Source organism: Bubalus kerabau, chromosome 1, assembly GCF_029407905.1.
Source record: "Bubalus kerabau isolate K-KA32 ecotype Philippines breed swamp buffalo chromosome 1, PCC_UOA_SB_1v2, whole genome shotgun sequence".
NCBI classification, from domain to species: Eukaryota; Metazoa; Chordata; class Mammalia; order Artiodactyla; family Bovidae; genus Bubalus; species Bubalus kerabau.
Window position 1 is genome coordinate 18335604 of NC_073624.1, and position 26459 is coordinate 18362062.

Consider the following 26459-nt stretch of genomic DNA (forward strand, 5'->3'; position numbering starts at 1 on the left):
AGCTCTGGGAGAACTCTTCCAGGCAACACAATACCAAGGAGATGCCCAGCAACGGTAAGAATCATAAAAAGGAATTTAAATGTTCTCCTTTAACAGGTGATAGATGCAAATTCACAATAAGAGGGAGACTGGAGACAGGAAAAATCTGAATTCCTCACTCACAACCCAAGTCTGCTCTTAGTTGACTTGACTCCTGTCCCCAAATGTCCACAAATAGTATCACAGGTGCACCCACAGGTATCTCCTCCCCAGAAACTACACAGACCCTCAAATGGAGAAATACTCTTTTCTAGAGAATGAGTGTCTTCTCGCAGCTACTGAACTATCAGTTTATTGTGACACACAGTCAAAGGCTTTGGCGTAGTTAATAAAGCAGAAATAGACGTTTCTCTGGAACTCTCTTGCTTTTTCGATGATCCAGCGAATTTTGGCAATTTGATCTCTGGTTCCTCTGCCTTTTCTAAGTGCAGCTTGAACATCTAGAATTTCACAGTTCATGTCCTGCTGAAGCCTGGCTTGGAGAATTTTGAGCATTACTTTGCTAGCATGTGAGGTGAGTGCAATTGTGTGGTGGTTTGAACACTCTTTGGCATTGCCTTTCTTTGGGATTGGAATGAAAACTGACCTTTTCCAGTCCTGTGGCCACTGCTGAGTTTTCCAAATTTGCTGGCATATTGAGTGCAGCACTTTCACAGCATTGTCTTTTAGGATTTGAAAGAACTCAACTGGTATTCCATCACCTCCACTAGCTTTGTTCAGAGTGATGCTTCCTAAGGCCCACTTGACTTCACATTCCAGGATATCTGGCTCTAGGTGAGTGATCACACCATCATGATTATCTGGGTCATGAAGATTATTTTGTATAGTTCTTCTGTGTGTTCGTGCCACCTCTTCTTAATATCTTCTGCTTCTGTTAGGTCCATAACATTTCTGTCCTTTATTGTACCCATCTTTGCATGAAATATTCCCTTGGTATCTGTAATTGTATTGACCAGATCTCTAGTCTTTCCCATTCCATTGTTTTCCTCTGTTTCTTTGCATTGATCAGTGAGGAAGGCTTTCTTATCTTTCCTTGCTATTCTTTGGAACTCTGTATTCAAATGGATATATCTTTCCTTTTCTCCTTTGCTTTCACTTTTCGTCTTTTCTCAACTATTTGTAAGGCCTCCTCAGACAACCATTTTGCCTTTTTACATTTCTTTTTCTTGGGGATGGTCTTGATCCCTGCCTCCTGTACAATGTCACGAACCTCCATCCATAATTCATCAGGCATTCTTCCTATCAGACGTAATCCCCTGAATCTATTTGTCACTTCTACTGTATAATCATAAGGAATTTGATTTAGGTCATACCTGAATGGTCTAGTGGGTTTCTCTACTTTCTTCAATTTAAGTCTGAATTTGGCAATAAGGAGTTCATGATCTGAGCCACAGTCAGCTCTTGATCTTGTATTTGCTGACAGTATAGAGTGTCTCCATCTTTGTTTGCAAAGAATATAATTAATCTGATTGCGGTACTGACCATCTGATGATGTCCATGTGTAGAGTCCTCTCTTGTGTTGTTGGAAAAGGGTGTTTGTTATGACCAGTGCGTTCTCTTGGCAAAACTCTATTAGCCTTTGCCTTGCCTCATTTTGTACTCCATGGCCATATTTGGCTCTTACTCCAGGTATCTCTTGACTTCCTACTTTTGCGTTCCAGTCCCTTATAATCAAAAGGACATCTTCTGTAGGTGATAGTTCTAAAAGGTCATGTAGGCCTTCATAGAACGGCAACTTCAGCTTCTTCAGCATTACTGATTCGGCATAGACCTGGATTACTGTGATATTGAATGGTTTGCCTTCATGTATGTGACCCTGCAAAGATATTATTAAAACATTTGTTCCACCTTTGAATTTGATTCAGTTCAGTTCAGTCAATCAGTCATGCCTGACTCTCTGTGACCCCATGGACTGCAGCACATCAGGCTTCCCTGTCTATCATCAACTCCCAGAGCTTGCTCAAACTCATATCCATCGAGTCGGTGATGCCATCCAACCATCTCATCCTCTGTCATCTCCTTCTCCTCCTGCCTTCAATCTTTCCCAGCATCAGGGTCTTTTCTAAGGAGTCAGTTCTTTGCATCACGTGGCCAAGGTATTGGAGCTTCTACTTCAGCTCAGTCCTACCAATGAATATTCAAGGTTGAAATCCTTTAAATTGACTGGGTTGATCTCCTTGCCATCCAAGGGTCTCGGAAGAGTCTTCTCCAACACTACAGTTCAAAAGCATCAATTCTTCAGCGCTTAGCTTTCTTTTAAACATGTTGAATTAATTGATAAGTTTCTCTTTCAGCCATGACACAATGCTTGCGGGATCTTAGTTCCTTGACCAGGGTTGAACCTAGGCCCTAGCAGTGAAAATGCAGAATCCTAACCTCTGGAAAACCAGGAAATTCCATAATTTATAAATCTTCATGCAAGTATATCACATATAAAGTGATAAGTTTATGTCACATTATGGAGACATAAATGCCAAAAAGCGGAGTGATTCCTCACTCCTTGCAAGGAGTCTGACAGCATTAAATATGGCATATGTTCAAGATGATGCTACCAAATATATGAGATTACCTATATTTTGAATCTCTAGGGAGGCCTGGACATTGAGGAGCACAAATTCACTCTTTTCAGATAGAAAGATTGCAGGGGATGAACTGACCCCACTCACCTGTCTGAAAGGACCTCACCCCATCCTCCTTCTCTGGGGGCACCTCCTCCTCGCTCCCCTGAGAGGCAGAAGGAGTTCCAGGCACTGGTACTTCTTCAGCATCATCGTAATTTTCAGCAGGGACATCAGTCCTCTGATCTGGGGGTTCCAAGAGCAGACAAGGGAGTGGATTAAACCACAGTAAGTGGGTTGTTCTGGGGAATACCTAAGATACCTTCTAACCCAGAGTTTCTGAGTTTCTGAATAGAGGCACCAATCACTCCTTGTTTTAAAAGACTTTTTTCTCTAAGACCATGTTTCCTTTTGATGTGCCCATAAGCCAAAACACGATTTTACATATCTAAATATTTTCTGGTGGAAACTACATATCTCAAAGCAACTCTTTCACCACTGAGCATTGCTAAAGTATTTTGACAAATTGTGCTTTACAGATGTTATTTTTTTAAAAACATTGTGTGCCTGTGGTGATTCTGGACACAGAGAGACCAGCCCCGACATGAGACATCACAGAACAGCCAGTGAAGAAGGACGAACCCCATCTGGACACAAGGGATGCCTCTGGTCCATCAAAGGAAAACCATTCCCCTTAAATCTCCTCTCTATGAGGGAAACTCTCCTCCCCAGAGCCCAGCCGAGGCAGGTCCACCTCTATTTCCTGGAGCGGATCTGTAGTCACTGTTGTCCTCACCATCCCTGGTGTAATACGGCAGTTTAGTCAGTGAAAAATCTGACGGAAAGCCTCATGTGGAGACAAACATCACACAACACACAGAATTTTTCTTCCCCACACCCACGGGACCTGTGTTAAGGCTGAGAAGGGACAAGCCTCGCTTTGGCAGTGTAGACAGAGGCTGGGAGGTCACGAGGCTCTGAGAGGCCATCCTGCCTCTTTGGAGGAGCCGTCTCTGTGAGCCTGGGGCACACATGGGGTCTGCAGATGCTGAGAAGATGTGCACAGCCAGTGGGTGGTGACAACCAGAGATCCCAGGAGAGCAGACAGAGACACTCACCTGGGCTGCCCAGACCTTCCTTCTGGGTCAGAAGGTAATCGAGCTCCTCATACACAGCTTCAGCAAGAGCATCTCCATAGCTAGATAAGGCTGAGAGATCCCCCAGCAGGTCAGAGAAGCTTCCCAGATACCCCGATCCAGCCAGCCCACCTTCATCTCCCTGGTGCTCACATGGGGGCTGCCAGGACCTCAGCATCGTCTCCTACCCCATGCACCATGTCAGCACCTTCTCCCCTCGTCTGACCCTGATTACAGCTTAGTGCCAACTCTGTCTGGTCTCACAGGAGAGGCCATGACTTATGAGAGTTCACACCCCAGTCCTAAGAAGCTCTGTCTACTCAGCCCTTAGAGCTCAGCATGGAGCACATGGAGTCTGCAACTCAGAACAGTAGCTGGCCCAGGTTCCCCTCCTCACACCTGCCCCATCTCCCGCCTCCACACACTCTCCCTCGTCCCCAGTTTCCCCTGCAGCCCACCTCTGCGCTCTGCTCTCCTTCTGAGTAGCTGAGTCACCAAGATGATGAGGACCAGGAAGAGAAGGGCCCCCAGGATGATGCAGAGGATCCCAGGCAGGGAGAAGATGCCAGGGAGAGGATTTGAGGTTGTTCTGGTCCCTAAGGAGAACAGGAAAAAGGGCTGGAGATAGTCTTGGGCACAGAGAAATCTCTGTGTCAGCATTTTCAGGAGCTCCGGACAATGGCGTCTCAGCCTCAGACAGTGTCAGGGTTCCCCCGGGTCTTGTCCTGAGACAAGTCGACTCCACTCTGGCCAGTGTGGCCCCGAGGCAGAGATGGGGATTGTCAGGGAGCTGCCCTGCTGAGACAGCCTCTGAGGACCCAGCTCATCCCTTCTCCTTGGGCTTCAGGAAATAGAACATCAAACAGTCCAGGGACCTGCACCTCTCTGATGAGGAGCAACACTCAAGGTCAGGTGGGAGTTCCTTAGATTCTATAACATGGAAACCAGACTTCCTTGGACCCCAGGCATGAGAATATTTGACCCTGGACATCAAGGCACGGGATTTCTCCAGTGTAATGCCCTGGCTGCTCCCCAACAGCAACGGCTCCTCAGACTCTTTCTTATTCGGAACAGGTCCTCAGTACTGAGTATTCTCCCTTGCCCGTGGATGGATCACAGTACCTGCTGTAGTCGTGGGCAATGTTTTCCTTACACCTAAAGAGAAAAACAGTAGTGTGGGGAAGAAGAATTGGCCAGAACACAGGGCAAACCTTTTCCGTCCTGAGCCTGAAATCACCCCTCAGTCTCCACAACATCAGTGTCCAGTCCTCCCAGCTTCTGCATCATAGATCAGGGCCCTAGGACCTGGACACTGTCTGAATACAAACTCCCCACCACGCCCGGTCCAGCCCAGTGCCCCTGTGCTGCCCCGGCTCACCCAGGGTGAACCCTGAGCCCCTCACTCACCAGAGCACCTCACACCAGCATCCTCCTCGTGCTTGCAGTCGCTCTGCCCCCAGGGCTCCGCAGCACAGTCCCACAGGGAGGACTCCCGGCCCCCACACTGCACATCGTCCAGCCAAATGCTCCCATTTCCAGGGCCGAATGTCGCGGCCCGCGTGGCTTCCAGGGCCTGGCCACAGCCCAGCTGCTGACACACCACCTCGGCCTCTGCCAGGCTCCAGGAGTCATCACACACAGTGCCCCAGGAGCCGCTGTGCCAGACCTCCACCCGCCCTGAGCACTCGCTCTCTCCTCCTCTAAGCCGGAGCTTCTCTCTGTCTGAAAAGGCAGCAGCCCCTCCTGTGACTGCCCTGGTGGGAGGAAGGAGCCCATGGAAGCCACAGGGGAGGGGGCTGACATACCTGTGCAGGGGGCAGCAGTTGGACAGCTCTTGGGTCTTCTTACTGCAAACAACAGGGATACAGTGGATCAGGAATAGCTGGGGGAGGTCTTCTCCCCAGACATGAGTATCTAAGGTTTTTTTGTCACAGTCAAATGACAAGAGACCACAGAAGCTTCATCATCTACTTGGCTGAGAGGTTCACTGCATGTTATCAGCAGCTGAATTTACTTTATCTAATTAGTTGTTTACCATAACAACAGCAAACAAACAGACACAGAGACAAATACAAACATACACCTACATTTTGTAGACTCAACCAAAACCCATCAGTTAGATTTGAAAATATTAAATCATACTAATGACATCCTACATGGTTGGGAGTGACACAGAAACAGACAGTAAGTCACCTGCACACGAGATGTAGGCTTCCTCCTTTGGAGAGCATGAGTTGTAATTCCAAGGGTCAGAAGGACACTGCCAGAGAGAAGGGTCAGTTCTCTGGCACTGGATTCCATCTACCCAGTGGGGTCTAGAACCTTCCCTGAGACCAACAGAGGTGTTGAGACTTCCGCTGTCCCCACAGCCAAGCTGACTGCAGATGATGGACACGGTGACATCATCCATGGGGCTGCGGCAGACACTACCCCAAGTCCCATTGTAGAAAACTTCCAGCCACCCAGCACACTCCTGGTCCCCACTGACCATCCTGAGGGTCAGGAACTCTAAGATCGAAAGGGAGGAGACAGGAGACACAGTGAGCATTCCACTCAGAGCTCTGGGTTTTCCTCTCCCCCAGAAATAGTGATGGGAAGACCAAACTGGGCAGCTGCAGTGATGGGAGCTGAATCCTGATTCCTGACAAAACTTCTAAAAGAACAGAAAATGATGTGGACAGTGAGGTGGTTGACAGAATAATGGACCCCCAGAGATGTCCACAGCCTAATCCCCGAACATGTGGCAGTTACCTTACATTTCAAAAGAGATTTTACAGACGTGATTAATAAGGACCTTGGGATGGAGACATAAAACTCAAATATTGTGGATTAACCATGTGAGCCCAGCCTTACACATCTTTAAACTCGCTATTCTGAGAAATGCATCATCTTTCCCAGCTCCAGTCAGAGGGAAATGTGAGTGAGGGAGAACGGTTGGAAAGGCACTGTTGTCTGAAGAAGAAGAATAAAGAGGGCTCTGAGCCAAGAAATGAGGCCACATGGGAAACCAGAAAAGGCTGGGAAAAGAGTTCTGCCCAGAGACTCCAGGAAGAACACAGCCCTGTGGACACTGGGATGTTGGCCCACGGAGACTCTCTTCAGAATCCTAGCAAACAGAACTGTAAAGGAAAAATATGAGTTTTCACTATGTCAGGCTCCTCTGTCCATGGGATTCTCAGGCAAGAATACTGGAATGGATGCCATGCCCTCCTCCAGGGGATCTTCCTAACCCAAGGACTGAACCCACATCTTTTACATCTCCTGCAATGGCAGGCAGGTTCTTTACCACTAGCACAACCTGGGAAGCCTAGGATTTCCGGGTGTTACTTCCACAGATAACTGCAGAGTGAGCCCTGCTTTCAAGTGTTAACTGTAAGAAACAGCTCTGTCAGGAAACACTACTGAGAATAAAGGATCAGCATCTCAGCTGGGATCAGAATCTCAGCTGCCTCAGGAGGAAGTGAAAGCACCCAGTCTTCATGTCTGTTGGAAAGACAGGCTCCGTGGGAGGAAGCCTCCTTCTCTGGTCCTTTCAGCATCTCTCCATCAGGGCTCAGACCCCTGTCCTCCAGGGTCCCACCCCTCTCCCAGCCTGTGGACAGTGTGCAGCACAGACCTGAGCAGATGACCCCGGCGTCCTCCTTGTGTCTACAGTCGTGCCGCCCCCAGCCCCGGGAAGGGCACCTCCACACGTGGGACTCCTTTCCTGTGCAGTTCAGGTCGTCCAGCCAGATGGGCCCTGATCCTGCCCCGAAGTGAGCAGACCCCACGGCATTGAGGGCTTCTCCACAGCCCAGCTGCCTGCACACCACGCGGGCATCGTCCAGGTCCCAGCCGTCATCACAGATGGTGCCCCAGTAGCCCTGGTCAAGGATCTCCACTCTCCCAGCGCAGGGACCACCCCCGTCCACCAGGCGGAGCTGTCTGCTGTCTGAGGAGAGAGAAATGGGACGATGGGGTGGTGGTGACCTCAGGGGTTGAGTAGCATCTTCTGTCCTGTGGGACTCTCACCTAAGCAGTAGGGGGCGCTCTCCTCTGAGGCCGCAGAGCCTGCTGGTTCAGACACGGAGTCGTTGCACTGGGGCAGCACCCAGGTCTGGTTTCCTGCAGAAACAGCAATGATCAGGGGTCTGGTTGGGTTGAAGAACAGGAAACTGAATTAAACTAAATAATAACCTAGTGATGGAGTTTGAGATGAAAGCTGTAACAGCAGTGAAGTTAGTATAGAGCTCAGTTTCTCCAAGCAGAGGTCTGCTTCTGACACTGCCACAATTTTTGTTTAAGCCAAGCTTTACACTGAGAACGAGTTAAATAGTGGGTTCTATACCTAAATCTATATCTAAATAGAAGAAACAAAACAAAATCTTTTCTGAAAGATTTCTAAAAGTTTTCATCTTCCGTTGTCTGTTGCTAACAGAAGGGGAAAAACTCATATAAAAGACATCAAATGGAAAACCAAAAGGAAAAAGAAGATATTGCCAAAAATTACCCAAATACTCAACTATTAGAGTTATCTGACAGAGAATTTAAATAGCCCTGATTAAAGTGCTCTTAAGATTAATTGACAAGATGTTTTTCTTGGCAGAGAAATTTTAACAAAAAAGAAATAAAAGTTCTAGAGCTAAGAAACTTAATATTTGAATTTAAGAACTAAAGAATGAATGTATAAGCACATTAGATCAGCATAAGACAGCTATTAAAACAGAAGATCAGAGGACAAATATTCTATTAGGTTGGTGCAAACATCACTGCGGTTTCAGACCATGAATTTTAAATCATTATAATTAGACTCAGACATATCTTTATTAATCAAAATAGGAACCATTACAATCAACACATTTTTGCCAATGAGAAATTAGTTTGTTTTTTCCTGTAGTGTAAAGCTGTGCTTTGGGATTTGATGAACTCTTGGAAAGCATTTTCTGCCTCCTGTTGGTTGTGGAAGCATTTTCTCTGCAAAAAGTTGTCGAGATGCTTGAAGAAGTGGTATTCAGTTGACAGGAGTTCAGGTGAATATGGCAGATGAGGCAAAACTTGGTAGGCCAACTCATTAAACTTATGAAGCATTGCTTGTGTGATGTGTGGCCACGCGTTGCCATGGAGAAGAATTGGCACCTTTCTGTTGACCAATGCCAACTGCACGTGTTGCAGTTTTTAGTGCATCTCAGTGATTTGCTGAGCATACTTCCCAGATGTAATGGTTTTGCTGGGATTCAGAAAACTGTAGTGGATCAGACTGGCAGCAAGTTTGGCTTTGGGAAGTGCTTTGCAGCTTCTTCTCAGTCCCACCACTGAGCTGGTCATCGCCAGTTGTCATATAAAATCCACTTTTCATCACAGGTCACAATTCAATTGAGAAATGGTTCATTGTTGTTGTGTAAAATAAGAGAATATGATGCTTCAAAATGACCAGTTTTTTGATTTGTGGTCAGCTCATGAGGCACCCACTTATCAAGGTTTTCCACCTTTCAGCATTTGCTTCAAATGCCAAACGACTGTAGAAAGGTCAACATTCATTTCTTAGGCAACTTCTCATGTAATTGTAAGAGGATCAGCTTTGATGATTGCTGTAATTGGTTGTTGTCAACTTTCAATGGCGGGCCATTGCACTCCTCATTTTCAAGGTTCTCATCTCCTTTGCAAAACTTCATTTCTTAAAAAAATTCTTTATTATTTATTTATTTTTGGCTTTGCAGGGTCTTTGCTGCTGCTCAGGCTTTTCTCTAGTTGTGGCGAGTGGGGACTAGTCTTTGTTACAGTGTGCAGGCTTCTCACTGTGTTGGTTCTCATGTTATGGAGAACAAGCTCTAGGGCTTCTGGGCTTCAGTAGTTGTGGTTCCCAGGCTCTAGAGCACAGGCTCAATAGTTGTGGTGCACAGGCTTAACTGCTCTGCAGCATGTGGCGTCTTCCTGGACTAGGGATTGAACCCGTGTCTCCCGCATTGGCAGGCGGATTCTTTACCACAGAGCCACCAGGGAAGCCCTGCAAATCTTCCTGAACAACCACTGCACTATATGTTCATTAGCAGTTCCTGGACCAAATGCATTGTTGATGTTGCAAGTTGTCTCTGCTGCTTTATGACCCATTTTGAACTCGAATAAGAAAATCACTTGAAATTGCTTTGTGTCTAACATCATGTCTATAATCTAAAATACATATGAAATAAGCATCAAGTAATAAACCATAGCAAAATAAAAAGCAAGAAATACACATTAAATGATGTGTAACATAACCACATTTATTTAAGAATACATTCCAATATCAAATGGCAAATTTCAACAATGCAAAACGGCAATTACTTTTGCACCAACCTAACTGCAGGTCACATGGTAAGTGTCCTGGTTATACTGCTATGTAACAAATTTCCCCCCCAAAATTTAGCCACTGGAGGAAAAAATATATACTTCATTTTGCTTAAGACTTCCTGAGTCAGTAATTTGGGAAAGACTCAACAGTTCTGTCTTGGGGTCTTTCAGTGCTTGCACTTAGGTATCATCTGGGGCTGCAATCAGCTGAGAACTGGACTGAACCTGTGGTTACATAAGGAAATTCCTCATAGTATTTTAGTGGTAAAGGGACATCATGACAGCAACCTAATCCAGAAAGATTTTATATGTTCAGAGAGAAATGAGACAGAATGAACCAAAAACTAGCATTGAGGGATTCCAGTTAAAGGTCATCTGGAAATGTTTATATTATTCTTCTAACTTTGCAGTGTCTCAAATTACATCAAAATTTTAAAAAAAATGTTAAAAGATGAAAACAAGTCAGAGATAATTCATTCCTAGGACATCGTCCATAAAAGAAATACTAATAACATAAAAAATAAATAAAATGCTTAGGAAAAATATAGAAGAAGGTGGACAAAACTTCTGAGAGAAATTCAAGACCTAGCTGAATGGAGGGATATATTATGTCAATGGCTTCCCAGATGGCTCAGTAGTAAAGAATCTGCCTGCCAGTGAAGAAGTGGGTTCAATATCTGGGTCAGGAAGAAGCCCTGGAGGAGAGCATGGCAACTCACTCCAGTATTCTTGCCTGGGGATCCCATGGACAATGGAGCCTGGGCAGACTGCAGTCCATGGGTCACAAAACAGTTGGATGCAACTTTGTGACTAAACAACAATAAAAATTATGTCAATGAATTGAGAGATCCAAAATTGTCAAGGTCAGTCATTCTCAAATTTCTGTGTAGATTAAATCTAATTTTAATCAAAATACCCTTATGCTGATTTTTTAGGAAGTGTGAAAAATAACAAGCAGATTCCAAAATTTAGACAAAATACAAAATACCAAGAATGACCAACACAGTCAGTAAGAAAAGGAACAAAGTTAAAGGAGTTAATATAAAGTAACCCTTGTAAATTAAAATTATCTAGACTTATTATAAAGTTATAGTAATTAAGAAAATGCAGTATTGCTGCAAAGATAGACAAATGATACAGTGGAACAGAATACAGAGTCTTTAAAAGGACTCAGACATATGTACTCTTCTGCTTAAGATAAAGGTAGTACTGCAGTGGGGAAAAAAGTCTCTCCAGAAAAAGATTCTGAGTGAATTGGATGTCCATGTGAAACATGACTCATCTTACACAGATATCAATCCCAGAAGGAACATACAATTATATGCAAGAGAAAAAGAAACTTTTGTAAGATACTCTAAGAGAATATTTTCATGATCTTGGAGAAGGGAAAGTTCTTTTTAAAGGGATATAAGAAGTATTAAATATACAGGGAAAAGTTGGCAAGTTATATTAATATTTCCTTCAAATTAAAAACTTGCTTTATCAAAGGATCCTGTACCATTTAGAAAAAGAAAATACCAAATGTTAAACACACAAAATAAGTAACATATATTTGCGCCCCAAGTCATTGTCATGCTACATTCTAGCATCATATTTATAATAGTCAAGAGCAGGAAACAACTCAAATTTCTAACATCAGTTGAATGGATTAATGGCCATGTTATCAATGAAAGCAATATTCTACAGTAATAAAAATGAATAAAGTACTGCTATAAACAACATCATGAGTGAATCCTAAACATAATGTTGAGTCGAAGAAGTCACACACAAAAGAAAACACACTGCATGATTTTATATAAAGTTCAAAAACTGATAAAACCCTCTATGGTAGTAGAAGTTAGATAAGCAGTTTTCCCTGGAGAGGAGGGAGGCCAGTTATTGGAGGCAACAGTGACTCTTGGGGCTGGGAATGTTCTTTGCTGCTCTGGGTACATGACTGAAGTCTACATGTATTGCTTATACACTGTCTTCTATGATCATATGTCAATAACAATGTTGCTTTAAATTATATTATTCCCCTTCACACTTCTTGCCCTAACCTGAAAAATGAGTGAACAATGAGGAGCACCATATTTCATCATGAAATATCTTCCAAAGCCAGTTTTCCCTCACTCTCTGCTCTTGGGGACATTTCACTCCAGGAGCATCCTAAGTACCAATAGCCCTTCCCTGTCTCTTACCTGAGCAGGTCACAGAGGCCATGTTGCCATGGGAACAGTCAGGACCACCCAAGGCAGTTACAGGGCAACTCCACAGGAAGAACTCTGCCCCCGAGCAGTGAAATCGGACTGTGGAAATCTGGTCACCTCTCTCCACCAAGTGTGGTCCTCTGGGAGTGGAGATGGCGATTCCACAGCCGAGCTGACGACAGACAACATTGGCATTGGCCAGACTCCAGTGGGAGGCACAGAGTGCTCTCCATCGTCCAGAAATCTTCATCTCCACCTGCCCCTCACATTGAGAGGAGCCATTTGTCATGAGTCGGACTTCTGAGTATGCTGGTAGAAGAAGACAGAGTTTCAGCAAAATCACATGACTTTCTCACCTGAACAGAGTGTGCAGGGAGGTTAGTCCTGACCTGCATCTCACCTGAACAAACAACATGAGCAGTGCCACTGTGGTGACAAGTGCCCCCTGGACAAGGCACTCTGGGGCACGACCAGAGCTTACGTTCCTCCCCCTCACACCTGAACTCTTCAGCCCAGACCTGGCCATCAGACTCTCTGAAGAGCTTGTGTCCCAGAACAGACACAGCCTCGCCGCACCCCAGCTCTGCACAGATGACCTGGGCAGTGGGAAGAGTGAAGTTTCCATCAGACACTGGGGTCCAGTCTTCTCCAGGACGTACTTCTACTCGTCCTGAGCAGGGTCCGTCGTCTCCAACCAGATGCACAAATCCTAAGAAAACAACAACAAGAAATCCAGTGAGTGCCCATAGACCTGGTTTGGCAATTGGAAACAATGTCACAGGCAATAATGTGAAATTTTTTCTTTTCCAGGAGTGGTGCCTGGAAAGAGAATTGGACAGTTATTTTCAGAATTTCATGAGCAAGTATTTTCAAGACCAAGTTTCTGAAAAGAAACCCTGAAGGATTTTCAGGGTCAGTTTCAAATGGCTGATTTCCAAAAACATGGATTTTGAGGTTAATTAGGAATGTGAATTCCTCATCTAGAGGCCTGGAAACTACAGAGCTCAAGGATACTGCTCTGTAGTGGGCACCAGGCTCAGGTTCAGAGCTGTACTAACCCAGAGTGAAGTAGATCCATGGGCCTCAAGAGGTTAGAGGACTAAGAGCCACACAAGGTTAGAGGGCCATCCTGAGATTTCTGGGGCCAGAATACTGGCCAGTTTTCTCTCAGGAACCAACACTTAAGTCTCTGAAGATAAGGAAAATCATGCAGGCTGGATCTGTGAGTGCTCGCTGACAGTAGACAGACTTCTGGCTTAACAGGAGGAAAGCTAGACATTATAACAATATTTCACACGTTTCTTAAAATTTTTCACAGTGAAAAATTCCAAGAATTTCTTAGGTGACCTGATTTTGGAAAGTTGTCCAGAGATCAGTTTGGATAGGAAGAAAGCTCAGAGTCATAGGAGAAGGGGCTGGTCATAGCCATCTTTCTTGAAAGCTTAGAATTTATCAAAGAACCTGGGAGACAGTGAGTTCTCAGTGGGAGCATGTAAAACAGCTGAGGTTTTTAATTACTTCATACTAGACATGTGATGGAGAAGGCAATGGCAACCCACTCCAGTACTCTTGCCTGGAAAATCCCATGGACGGAGGAACCTGGTAGGCTGCAGTCCATGAGATCGCTAAGAGTTGGACATGACTGAGCGACTTCACTTTCACTTCACTTTCATGAATTGGAGAAGGAAATGGCAACCCACTCCAGTGTTCTTGCCTGGAGAATCCCAGGGATGGGGGAGCCTGGTGGGCTGCCGTCTATGGGGTCGCACAGGGTTGGACACGACTGAAGCGACTTAGCAGCAGTAGCAGCAGCAGATATGTGAACTTTAGGAAATGCTAAAGAGTGAAGATGAGTTAAAGTATTTTAATCCTGTCTATATGCTGTTTGTTCCTTTCCTATTTGGGTTCTTGAGAAATAGATACCATGCTGTAAAGAAAGAGAGTAAGAAGAAGAGAGCAGAAGGCAAATAGTGAAGTGAAGTGAAGTGAAAGTCACTCAGTCATGTCTGACTCTCTGCGACCCCATGGACTATATAGTCCATGGAATTCTCCAGGCCAGAATACTGGAGTGGGTAGCCTTTCCCTTTTCCAGGGGATCTTCCCAACCCAGGTATTGAACCCAGGTCTCCCACATTGCAGGCAGATTCTTTACCAATTGAGCTACAAGGCAAGTCCAAGAATACTGGAGTGGATAGCCTATCCCTTCTCCAGTGGATCTTCCCAATCCAGGGGTCTAACTGGGGTCTCCTGCACTGGAGGTGGATTCTTTGCCAACTGAGCTATGAGGGAAGCCCAGAGACAAAATAAGCCATACATAATTTAGAAATTTTCAAATTGCAAAACCCACAATATGGATGAAAGATAGAATATTTGGGGGAAATATTTGTCCAACAAGTTTTTGACACATTTTATCCCCTGTGCTCCTCCCATCAACCACTTCACCCTGCCACCTTTCCCATTTCTCCCACTGCAGACAAGAGAAAACAATCTTAAGAACCACAAATGGGTGCAAAGGAAATTATGAATGGGAAGAACTTCTGTAGGAGTGGAGTGGGGTAGGGTGTGTGGTAGGTTAAATGGGGAGTGGATGGGGTATGAAACTGAGAGAGAGACCAAAGAAAAAACTCATGATCATGGTTTGAACTTCAGGGACCGTATTTTGGGTAGAGGAAGGTAATCCAAATAAAAAAGAAACCCACAACATAAAACACTTTATTTAACACACTTGTCTGGTTTCAAAGTATGCTCATGATAATTTATGTACATGGTGAAATTCTTTCTGGTAAAGGATTCTGATTATATAAATATGTGAACTTTGAAGGTTCAGAAAGAATATTCTAACAAAATAAAAATCTACTACAGAAAAACAGGAAAGAACAGAAAAGACCTAAAAGAAATTAAAGACTTGAAGGATCAGCTTGACCACTTATACAATGGTGAGAGAGAAGATGGTCTGCTTGCCTTTTATTATTTATCACTTTCATCTCCCCAGAGAGACACAGGTTAGAACTCCTAGTCTGGTCTGGTTGGGAGTTTGCTCATAGGCAACACATTCTAATTAAAGCATTTTCAGTCAACACTTTTTAGTTGCTATATTAACCCCATAAGATTACAGATTAGGCAGAACACAAAAGAAATATTTGTTATATGCTGTTTTATGTACCCTGATATATGTTAAATGCTCGAATATACACTGAATAATCAAAAAAGCCTTATACACATAAGGATAGACTCTTCTGAGACAAATTAAGACTTTTTTTGTTTTCTATTTGATTTTAAAATTTGTGTGGGAGATTATGTGTGTGAAAACTGCGAGAAAGTTTGTGGAATAGAAGGCTGATGTCAGTGGATAAGGATATTAAATATAATAAAAATATATCCTTCTCTGGTCTCTTGCTGTACAGACGTCCTGCATCCTTAGGCACACACAGCATCCTCCCACCACTCCTGGACCATCAGTGCTGCTCAGAACACCCCACATGTGCCTTTTTCAGTTCCTATTACAGTCCCTCTCCCTCCCAGCTGCCATAACTCTCTTCTACCTTCTTCAAAAATTACATCTGTCCCATTACTCCTATTCATATCGAACAAACCCCCAAATTCAATTCTCTTAAATCATTGAAGTCATCAGGTATAAACTATATAATTTCTTATGATAAAACACAGAAATTGTATTGCTTCCACTTTTGACTTGTCAGTGTATGGCTAAGTGTTCTTCCAAAGTTTTGTCCTATACAGATGTCTTAAAAGAAAAAATGGGCAGAGAATCTCTGATAGTAAAAATCAAAGGAGAACCTATGACTCAGAGCACTTCATCCAAAGTTCTCTGGTCTTACCTGCAAAGGCCTATGAATATTTACATCTAAAATTTCAAAAGAGATTTGCAATTTGGCACAAATCCATCAATTCCTATCTCATGTGATTGATCTTCATCTTCATTATGAAGATCAGTTTTCATTGGAATAGTTTAATCTACTATGTCAGTAAGATCACGGGAGAAGAAATAGCAGAGACTTACAGCGGGAAAGTATATGAAGCACATCACCCACAGAAGCTTTGTGCATTCACAGAGGATGGGTCTGTCTCAGTCCTCTCTAGCCCATCTATATCCTATTGCCCCAGTGATCAGACACCAGCTTCCATGGCACTTTTCCTCTGCCATCACAGGGCAATACACTGACCATACCTGAGCAGACGACTCCTGCATCGTTCTCATGGCTGCAGTTGTTCAGTCCCCAGCCCCGGGAAGGGCACTTCCACACGTGGGATTCCTTTCCTCTGCAGTTCAATGTGTCCAGCAAGATGGGCCCTGATCCTGCCCCAAAGTGAGCAGACCCCATGACATTGAGGGCAGCTCCACAGCCCAGCTGCCTGCACACCACGCGGGCATCGTCCAAGTCCCAGCCATCATCACAGATGGTGCCCCAGGAGCCCTGGTCAAGGATCTCCACTCTCCCGGCGCAGGGACCTCCTCCGTCCACCAGGCGGAGCTGTCTGCTGTCTGAGGAGAGAGAAATGGGACAACGGGGCATTTACAAGGGGATAAAGGTCTTCTGTCCTGTGGGACCTTCACCTGAGCAGTAGGGGGCGCTCTCCTCTGAGGCTTCAGAGTCCCCTGGTTCTGACAAGGAGTCATTGCACTGGGGCAGCACCTGAGTCTGGTTTCTTACAGCAGTGATAAGAGAATAATAACGTTGAAAATGGGCAAAAACAGGAAATATTACACAACTGAGTAGGGTGAGACAGAAGTGTTAACCTCTGATTTGTAGAGTTCTGCACAGCATCTGAGAAAGAGTTGAAATGTTAATCTCTACCAGGAGCAATTGAATGAGTTCAGAGTCACAGATATGGGCTGGCTGCTGAATGGATTCCTTATAAACCACACACGCGTTGGTGCCCTTGACCTGAAAGTTAAAGGGATTAGATTAAAGGAAATGGAGTCAGGAACCGGCCTCATCAGAAGCCCTAGGTAGCAGCCATGAATCCTCTATCGTTAGAATCATTCTCCTTGGTACAGTCATGCAGAATTGAAAAACAAATGGACCTTGAGATGTCTTGGTTTGCCCCAGAATATTTCACTGATGGCTCTAAGCTTCAGACTCCAGATCTGGATACTTTGTTTTAAGAAAATGTGATCTCTTTGAGTGGATTGGGCAACCTTGCATAAGAAATGTCTCAGGTGATATTGATTGACATTGACCAGATTCCACTGGGAATCTTGGAATGCTGCTGCTTCTCTCAAGTAAATATTATCTTTTCATGCACTTTGTGTCAGGAATCGCTATTATTCAAAGTTAGGGGTTATTTGTTCTCCAGGGGGAAAATATTATGCATTTCTAACTTTACCATAGAGCAGAAATAGGTTAAATTCTTGCTCTGAAAGCATTTGAACAAACGATACTGACAGACTCACTGCATTGTTCTTCTTTAATACATAAAAAGCAATATAAAGAAAGGTTAAATGATGTCTATTCAGTGTTGCATTTTAAGTAAATGATGAAGTAGAGAATAAAATTTAGAATTTTGTACTTTCATGAAGAAGGTTCCAATGGAGGGGTTCACAGCAGGCCAGTGGTCTGGATACAACTTTAAATGCTATAAAACGTTAGATAAAAAATGAAGATATTAGACATTTGTGGACACAATATGAACTAAACATGCTAAAATTCTAAAGAATGGAGATCATTTCATTGTTAACCAAGGATCTGAAGCTTCTCTTTCTCTATGGGAATTTCCCAATTTGTTGCCTGGGTTAATGGATCAAAGTGGGACAGAGAAGCCTGCATGATTTGGGGGTTACCTGGTGCTGCAGTGACAAAATTGGAGACTTGAGAGCCTCTCTCATATAGCAGGTTTTCTCCTCAAATATCTGCCCAGTAAACACGCTGTCAATGGCAGGAGGCCAAAGAACTGTGTCAAACACCTTGGAAACAGAGTGGATATTCCCTTATCCTCCTGACTGCTGAGCTACCAAAACATTCAGGTTTTCAATTATAAACTCTAAAAGCCCATAACACAGGGGCAGAAAAATCAGAGGTAGACTGATTACTACAAATACTGCAACCCAGACTTGTTACTGCTCAACCCTAGCTAGTATTTAGACATCTGGGTGGTCTGAACCCCTTCTCCCACTTGCTTAACAAAACAGAATATGAATCCTTTCAGGTGTTAGAAAATATATCTGGGATATCATATTTTCTTATGCATCATTTTTCTCATTCAGTTAAAAATTGCATGGTATGTAAAGAGATGGATGACATGACAAATTTAAAAATTGAAAAAAGGAAGGTAAGAGAAGGCAGAGACACACATGCTAGATATGCTGGAGTTAGCGGATAAGGATTTTAACTATGAACAATGTGTTTAGGGGAAAAGGGGAAAGGAAAGAATCAGTAGGTGAAAAATGTTAACAAATAATTGTAACTATAAGAAAATCAAAGGAACAGTTGCCAACTGAAAATAAAATATCTAGAATTAAGAACTGAATGAATAGGTTTAAAAGAATTTTAGACAGAACTGAACACAGAATTAGTGTCTTAGAGGAGTCCTAGAGTTGAGAGATGAGGAGGAAAAAGAGAAGGATGAGAAGGAAAAAGAGGGGGAATAGGAGGAGAAGAGAAAGAGAGACAGTGCAGCAGAAGTAATATTTGAAGATATAATAATTAAGAATTTTTTAAATGGATAGAAGTCTATGAAAACCTCCACATCTAGTAAAGCTGCAAAAAATCAAAGGAAAATCTGGAATAAATTTTTTTAATACCAAAGAAAGAAAAAAAGGAGAGAAAAAGGAACATGAAGCACATGGGTCAATTAAAAGGAAATGGTATACTGTATTGGGATGACCCAGAGGGATGATATGGCGAGGGACGTGGGAGGGGGGTTCAGGATTGGGAACACGTGTACACCTGTGGTGGATTCATGTTGATGTATGGCAAAACCAAAAACAATATTGTCAAGTAATTAGCCTCTAATTAAAATAAATAAATTTAATTTAAAAAAAAAAGGAAATGGTAGATACTAACCCAACAATATCAGTAATTGGATTTGCAATCTAATTACAATGGATTAGATACTTCAAATTAAAGCCACTCTACTAACTGATAAGGAGAAGGAAATGGCAACCCACTCCAGTGTTCTTGCCTGGAGAATCCCAGGGACGGGGGAGCCTGGTGGGCCGCTGTCTATGGGGTCGCACAGAGTCGGACATGACTGAAGTGACTTAGCAGCAGCAGCACTAACTGATAAACCAACAAAATTCATGTAAATGCTACCTGCAAGATACTCACGTTTTATATGAGAGCGAAGAAAGGTCAAAAGTAAAATGATGGAGGAAAATGTATATATTATGTGAATACTAGGCTTCCCAGGTGGTGCTAGTGGTAAAGAACCTGACTGCCAATGTAGGAGACATATGAGATGTGAGTTCAATCCCTAGGTCAGGAAGATCACCTGGAGGAGGGCATGGCAACCCACTCCAGTATTCTTGCCTGGAGAATCCCATGGACAGAGGAGCCTGGCTGGCTACAGTCCTTAGCAAAGAGTTGGACATGACTGAAACGACTTAGCAAGCCTGCACACATGTGAATACTAACTATAAGAAAGCTGCAGTGGCTATAGCAAGGTCACAGAAAGGAGATTTTAAGGGAAGATGTGCTAATTTAGTTAAAGAAGTTATTTTCATGATTATACAGTGGTACGCCCTTAATAAAGATATTACAGATATCAGAATCCAGGGAAGATATCGAAACATAGCTTTGCTTTGAAATACAGAATAATACTTGACAGAATGAAAAGAAGAAATAGATAAAATAACAATCAACCTGGGGGAACTTTAACAAAACTTTTTCAATACCATGCAGACCAGGCATACAAAAAAGAAGGAAGACTATAGTAGATGTAAAACACCACAATCAACACATTTAGCTAAATAACATATAAAGAGCAATGCACCCAATAATGAAAGAATTCACATTATTGTAATTGCACTAGGAACATTTATCAAAAATGACCATATGGTAGGACAAAAACCTTCAGATAACTGAATCTATACAGAGTATTTACTCTGACCACAGTGTAATTAAATTAAGAATTAATAAGAAAATACGGTTAGCCATCCTTATTTGGAGAAATTAAGCAACACCCTTCCGAAACAGTACCTGGGTCTGGGAATAAATTTAAACCTTAGAAAATATTGTGAAATAGTGATTGCAAAGATATGATATAACTAAATTCTTCTAATGCAACTAAAGTAGTGCTTAAGGGAAATTTATACTTTAGATTTAGAAAAGAAGAAAGGCTAAAAATGAAAAAACATGTAAGCTTCTATTTAAGAAACTAGGGGAAGAGAAAATAAAGCTTAAAGGATACGGAAGTTGGGATTAACAAAGAAAAGAACAAAAATTAATTTTAGAAAAGAAGGTAAGCATGGTGGTAGTGACGGTGGTTTAGCCCCTAAGTCAAGTCCTGCTCCTGCGACCCCATGGGCTGTGGCCACCAGGCTCCTCTGTCCATGGGATTTTAGGCAAGAATATTGGAGAGGGTTGCCGTTTCCTTCTCCACAGGATCTTCCTAACCCAGAGATTGAACCTGCGTCTCCTGCGTTGCAGGTGGTCTCCTGCATTGCAGGCAGACTCCTGCATTGCAAGTGGATTCTTTACTGCTGAGCCACCAGGGAAGCCCAAGGTAAGCATGATAGAGAAAGCAGAGGAAAACCTTTCAAACATGGCTCCTTGAAAACTGATAACCACTGAGCAATACTAACGAGAACAAAGAGAAAATGAAGTTAACAATACCAAGAATGAACAAATGTCACTATAAATCATACAAATTTTTGGTCATAGTTTTATTGAGATTAAATTTACATATCTAATGTCGATAAATACTCAGAAGATATTCAATTTCTCCACAACCTTGCCAACACTTATTCTTTTTTTTTTTTTTAAATCATAGCCATTTTGAGAGGTGTAAAATGATATCTCATGGTTTTGATTTACATTTCCCTGATGACAAATAATGTTGAGCATATTATCCTATACCTATTGGCTATTTCTATATGTTCTTTGGAGAAATGTCCATTCAAGTCTCTGGTTAATTTTTTAATTGGGTTATTATGCTTTTTTCTTGTTGTTGTTTTGCACTTGAGTTTTAGGATTTCCTTATATATGTTGCAAATTGTCTATTTTTGCCTGTTCTTTTGGTGTCATATCCATGAAATCATGAAATAATGTATATTTATTTGGTGAGGAACTAAATTATCAGGTATCTAAAATGTAATTTGTATATGTTGATGATATTACAACATCACATGCAATAAAATAAATTCAGATTCAGTAAGGTTATAGATTCATCTCACATGCTAGTAAAGTAATGCTCAAAATTCTCCAAGCCAGGCTTCAGCAATACATGAATCATGAACTTCCTGATGTACAAGCTGGTTTTAGAAAAGGCAGAGGAACCAGAGATCAAATTGCCAACATCTCCTGGATCATTGAAAAATCAAGAGAGTTCCAGAAAAACATCTATTTCTGCTTTATTGACTATGCCAAAGCCTTTGACTGTGTGGATCACAATAAACTGTGGAAAATTCTTCAAGAGATGGGAATACCAGACCACCTGATCTGCCTCTTGAGAAATCTGTATGCAGATCAGGAAGAAACAGTTAGAACTGGACATAGAACAACAGACTGGTTCCAAAGAGGAAAAGGAGTATGTCAAGGCTGTATATTGTCACCCTGTTTATTTAACTTATATGCAGAGTACATCATGAGAAACGTTGGACTGGAAGAAAAACAAGCTGGAATCAAGATTGCCGGGAGAAATATCAATCACCTCAGATAGCAGATGACACCACCCTTATGGCAGAAAGTGAAGAGGAACTAAAGAGCCTCTTGATTAAAGTGAAAGAGGAGGGTGACAAAGTTGGCTTAAAGCTCAACATTCAGAAAACGAAGATCATGGCATCTGGTCCTATCACTTCATGGGAAATAGATGGGGAAACAGTGGAAACAGTGTCAGACTTTATTTTTGGGGGCTCCAAAATTACTGCAAATGGTGACTGCAGCCATGAAATTAAAAGACACTTGCTCCTTAGAAGGAAAGCTATGACCAACCTAGATAGCATATTCAAAAGCAGAGACATTACTTTGCCAACAGAGGTTCGTCTAGTCAAGGCTATGGTTTTTCCTGTGGTCATGTGTGGATGTGAGAGTTGGACTGTGAAGAAGGCTGAGCGCCGAAGAATTGATGCTTTTGAACTGTGGTGTTGGAGCAGACTCTTGAGAATCCCTTGGACTGCATGGAGATCCTACCAGTCCATTCTGAAGAAGATCAGCCCTGGGATTTCTTTGGAAGGAATGATGCTAAAGCTGAAACTCCAGTACTTTGGCCACCTCATGCGGAAAGTTGACTCATTGGAAAAGACTCTGATGCTGGGAGGGATTGGGGGCAGGAGGAGGAGGGGCCGACAGAGGATGAGATGGCTGGATGGCATCACTGACTTGATGGACGTGAGTCTGAGTGAACTCCGGGAGTTGGTGATGGACAGGGAGGCCTGGCGTGCTGCAATTCATGGAGTCACAAAGAGTCGGACATAACTGAGTGACTGAACTGAACTGAAGGTTATAGATATTCTTTACTCAAATTATAAAATTATTTGAAGAAAATAGTATGATGCTTGGGGCTGGTGCACTGGGACGACCCAGAGGGATGGTATGGGGAGGGAGTGGGGAGGAGGGTTCAGGATGGGGAACACATGTATACCTGTGGCAGATTCATTTTGATATATGGCAAAACCAATACAATATTGTAAAGTTAAAAAAAAGAAGAAATAATTTTTTGTAAAAACAAACAAACAAACAAAAAAAAAAACTCCTATATCCTCAAAGAAAATAATCTGATTAAAAGCTATTTTGAGATGGAAAATGGCATCTGAAACACTGCATTAAATGCAGAATTCATAAAAGTAAAACATAGTATATTTGATCATATAACCACACCACATACACAACCCTAAAGACATATGCAAAAAATGTGGTACTTTCAGAAGTATTTAAGAAAAGCGGTAAGTGGTGTTAATTTGTAGAGAGTTCCTATAAATAAATGAAATTTTAAACATTCTAGAGAAAAAATATAAACGATGATGGAAGATATCTTATCTGAAATACCTTTAAGTATTTACTTGTTTATCTTGTCCACATTCCACGACAAATACACACACATATATACCCCTGAATGAAGGTTCCACTAGAGCAAGGACCTTGCATATCTTATTTACCCCGTGTTTCTGCTTTTAGGATGGTGATTGCACATTCACCGTTCAACAAGAATGCATGGAGAAGCTTTTCTAAATACCATGATGGGGCTTGATAAATATTTATTGAATGAATGTGTAGACGAATAAAATTCAGTGAAATAGAATTTCTTTAAATTCATGGTAATCAGCAAAATAGTAAAGCAAATATAAATTAATAGTAATGTTTTCTGATAATGGTGCATATAAAAAATAATTAGTACATAAGCAAAGAATTAATTTATATTCAAATTTCCACTTTTACGATTTTTAAAAAGTTTTTCTTAAATTTATTTTTGGCTGTACTGGGTCTTGGTGCTGCACGTGGGCTTTCTCTAGTTGTGGTGCACAGGCTTAGTTTTTCCATGGCATATGAAATCTTCCTGGTGTGTGCTGTTTCTTCAGTCATGTCCAACTCTTGTGACCCAATGGGATTCTCCAGGCAAGAATAGTGGAGTGAGTTCCCATGCCCTCCTCCAGAGGATCTTCCAGACCCAGGGATCAAACCTGCATCTCGTATATCTTCTGCACTGGCAGGCAGGTTCTTTACTACTTCCTGGATGGGAGATCAGATCCATGTCCTCTGCATTGACAGGTGGATTTTTAACCACTGGACCACCCAGGAAGCCCCACTTATGCAATTTTCAATGGACAATTATTAAATCAATTCTAAGCTACTGTTATGTGTTATTCAGTATGACATTGGTCAAGCAAAGATTGCTGTAAAGAGAGAAAACTCTTTAAAAAGGGAATATATAGTAAAAGTCAGGGGGAAAAAAAAAACAAATAGCTACCTAGTAAGGCAGAAATGTGTGCAGTAGACTCAAATAAATTTTCTAAGAAAGATTTGTATTTAGAGGAAGCAAAATTAACCAAAAAAAGACACAAAAGAATTGTAAGTGAAAGAAATACATGTAAGTTCAAAAAACACAAGAAAATGGAAGTGTAAATGTTTCTTGTCATAAAATATGAGAACTTGTATATTCTTTCCACATCATCCTACCAAACTTGCTACCCACTTCATGCATAGAACCTCTGAAAAAATGATGGCAGGGCCTCTGTGAGGTGATTGCTCACTTTCAGGGTTAGAGATTTCACCACAACCCATTTTATGGTGCTTTATTGTTGAAAAAATATCATAAATAAAGGTCCAATAGTTTAACACTACTTTGGCCTTTGAATGAAAAGACAAAGAAATGAAGAAACAGAGGCAAGGAAAGGGACAAATCTCTGCTTTTGAAATAGCTATCTCATTTACTTTAATCTATCTCATTCTCTCATTTGTAGATTTCAGGCAATGCCCAACATATCATTCAAGGTATACCTGCATGGGGTGTGTGGAAGGTGGGGGATAAGAGAGAGAGAAATGTTGAAGGAAGTAAGGTGCTACGGTTTGACTATTTGTCACCCCACCAACATTTTTTGTTGAAATTCCAATTCCCAGTGTAATGGTATGAGGCACTGGAGCCTTCTCAAAGTCTTCCAAAAAGGATGAAAGGAACACTTACAAAGCCATTTTATGAGGCCGAGATTATCCTGATACCAAAACCAGACAAGGACACTGCAAGAAAAGAAAATACTGGCTGACATCCCAAATAAATATAGATGCAAAAATCCTCAACAAAATATTAGAAAACCAAATTCAATAATACATGAAGAGAATACTGGACAACCCACTCCAGTATTCTTGCCTGGGAAATCTAAGACAGAGGAGCCTAGCTAGCTATAGTCCATTGGATCACAAAGTATCAGACACAACCTAATGACTAAACAACCATAATAATAACACCAAGACCAACAAGGATGCAAGGATGGTTCAATATTCACAAGTTAATCAATGTGATACACCAAATAAGATAAAGGCAAAAATCATACCCTTTCAACACATGAAGAACAAATATTTGACAAAATTCAACAGCTGTTTATGATACAAAAGGTCTTTACAAAGTAGATATAAAGGGATTATACTTCAACAAAATAAATATCATATGACAAACCCTCAGAAAACATCCTACTCAACTGTAAAAAGCTGAAAGCTTTTCTTCTGAGATCGAACACAAGGCAAAAATGCCTACTCTCATCACTTTTATTCAACATAGTTTTGGTAGTTCTAGTCAGAATCATCAAGCAAGCAAAAGAAAATACGAACATCCAAATCTGAAAGGAAGAGTCAAAACTGAGACACTATTGAAAACTTTAAGACATTTTGAAAGATATTAAAGAAGGCACAAATAAATTGAAAGATATTCTGTGCTCATGGATTGGAAGACCTAATATTGTTAAAATGATCACACTACACAAAGCAACCTACAGATTCACTACCATCCTTATCCAAATGTCAATGAAAATTTTCACAAATATGGAACAAAGAATTCTGAAATTTGTGTGGAACCACAAAAAAAAGTGAAGAGCCAAAGAAATCTTGAGACAGAATGACAGAAGGGTCGTGCTTCCTGATTTCAAACTATATTACAAAGATGTATTAATCAAACAGTATGGTATTGCTATAAAAAATGGACACAAAAATCACTGGAAGAGAATAGAGATCCCAGAAATAAATCCAAATATATGTGGTCAATTAATTTATGACAAAAAAGTAGAGATTATAGCATCGGGAAAGGACTGTCTCTTCAAAAATGGTGTTGTGAAAGCTGGACGGTTACATGCAAAAGAATGAAACTGAAAAACTCTTACACCATTCCCAAAATTAACTCAAAATGGATTAAAGACTTTGATCATAAGTCCTGAAGCCATAAAAATCCTAGAAGAGGGACTTCCCTTGTGGCTGTGGTAAAGAATCCACCAACCAATGCAGGAGACTCAAGTGTGATCCTTGATCCAGGAAGATCCCAGATGCCACGGAGCAACTCAGCCCATTCGCCAGAACTGTTGAGCCTATGCTTTAGAGCCCGGGAACAGCAACTATCGAGCCCACGTGCCACAA

General features: G+C 42.0%; 1 protein-coding gene across 1 annotated transcript in view; it reads right to left on the bottom strand.

Annotated features, from left to right (window-relative positions):
* Positions 1 to 26459, bottom strand: part of LOC129644126 (antigen WC1.1-like) — a 69207-nt gene that overhangs the window by 779 nt on the left and 41969 nt on the right. Inside the window, exons 8-19 of the mRNA XM_055569543.1 lie at positions 16415 to 16729; positions 12629 to 12937; positions 12220 to 12537; positions 7745 to 7837; positions 7350 to 7664; positions 5927 to 6241; positions 5539 to 5580; positions 5141 to 5455; positions 4856 to 4888; positions 4192 to 4329; positions 3716 to 3805; positions 2706 to 2843 (exon numbers count right to left, since the gene is read on the bottom strand). Coding sequence (XP_055425518.1) covers positions 2706 to 2843; positions 3716 to 3805; positions 4192 to 4329; positions 4856 to 4888; positions 5141 to 5455; positions 5539 to 5580; positions 5927 to 6241; positions 7350 to 7664; positions 7745 to 7837; positions 12220 to 12537; positions 12629 to 12937; positions 16415 to 16729 — 2421 coding nt within the window. The remainder of the gene's footprint in view (positions 1 to 2705; positions 2844 to 3715; positions 3806 to 4191; positions 4330 to 4855; positions 4889 to 5140; positions 5456 to 5538; positions 5581 to 5926; positions 6242 to 7349; positions 7665 to 7744; positions 7838 to 12219; positions 12538 to 12628; positions 12938 to 16414; positions 16730 to 26459) is intronic.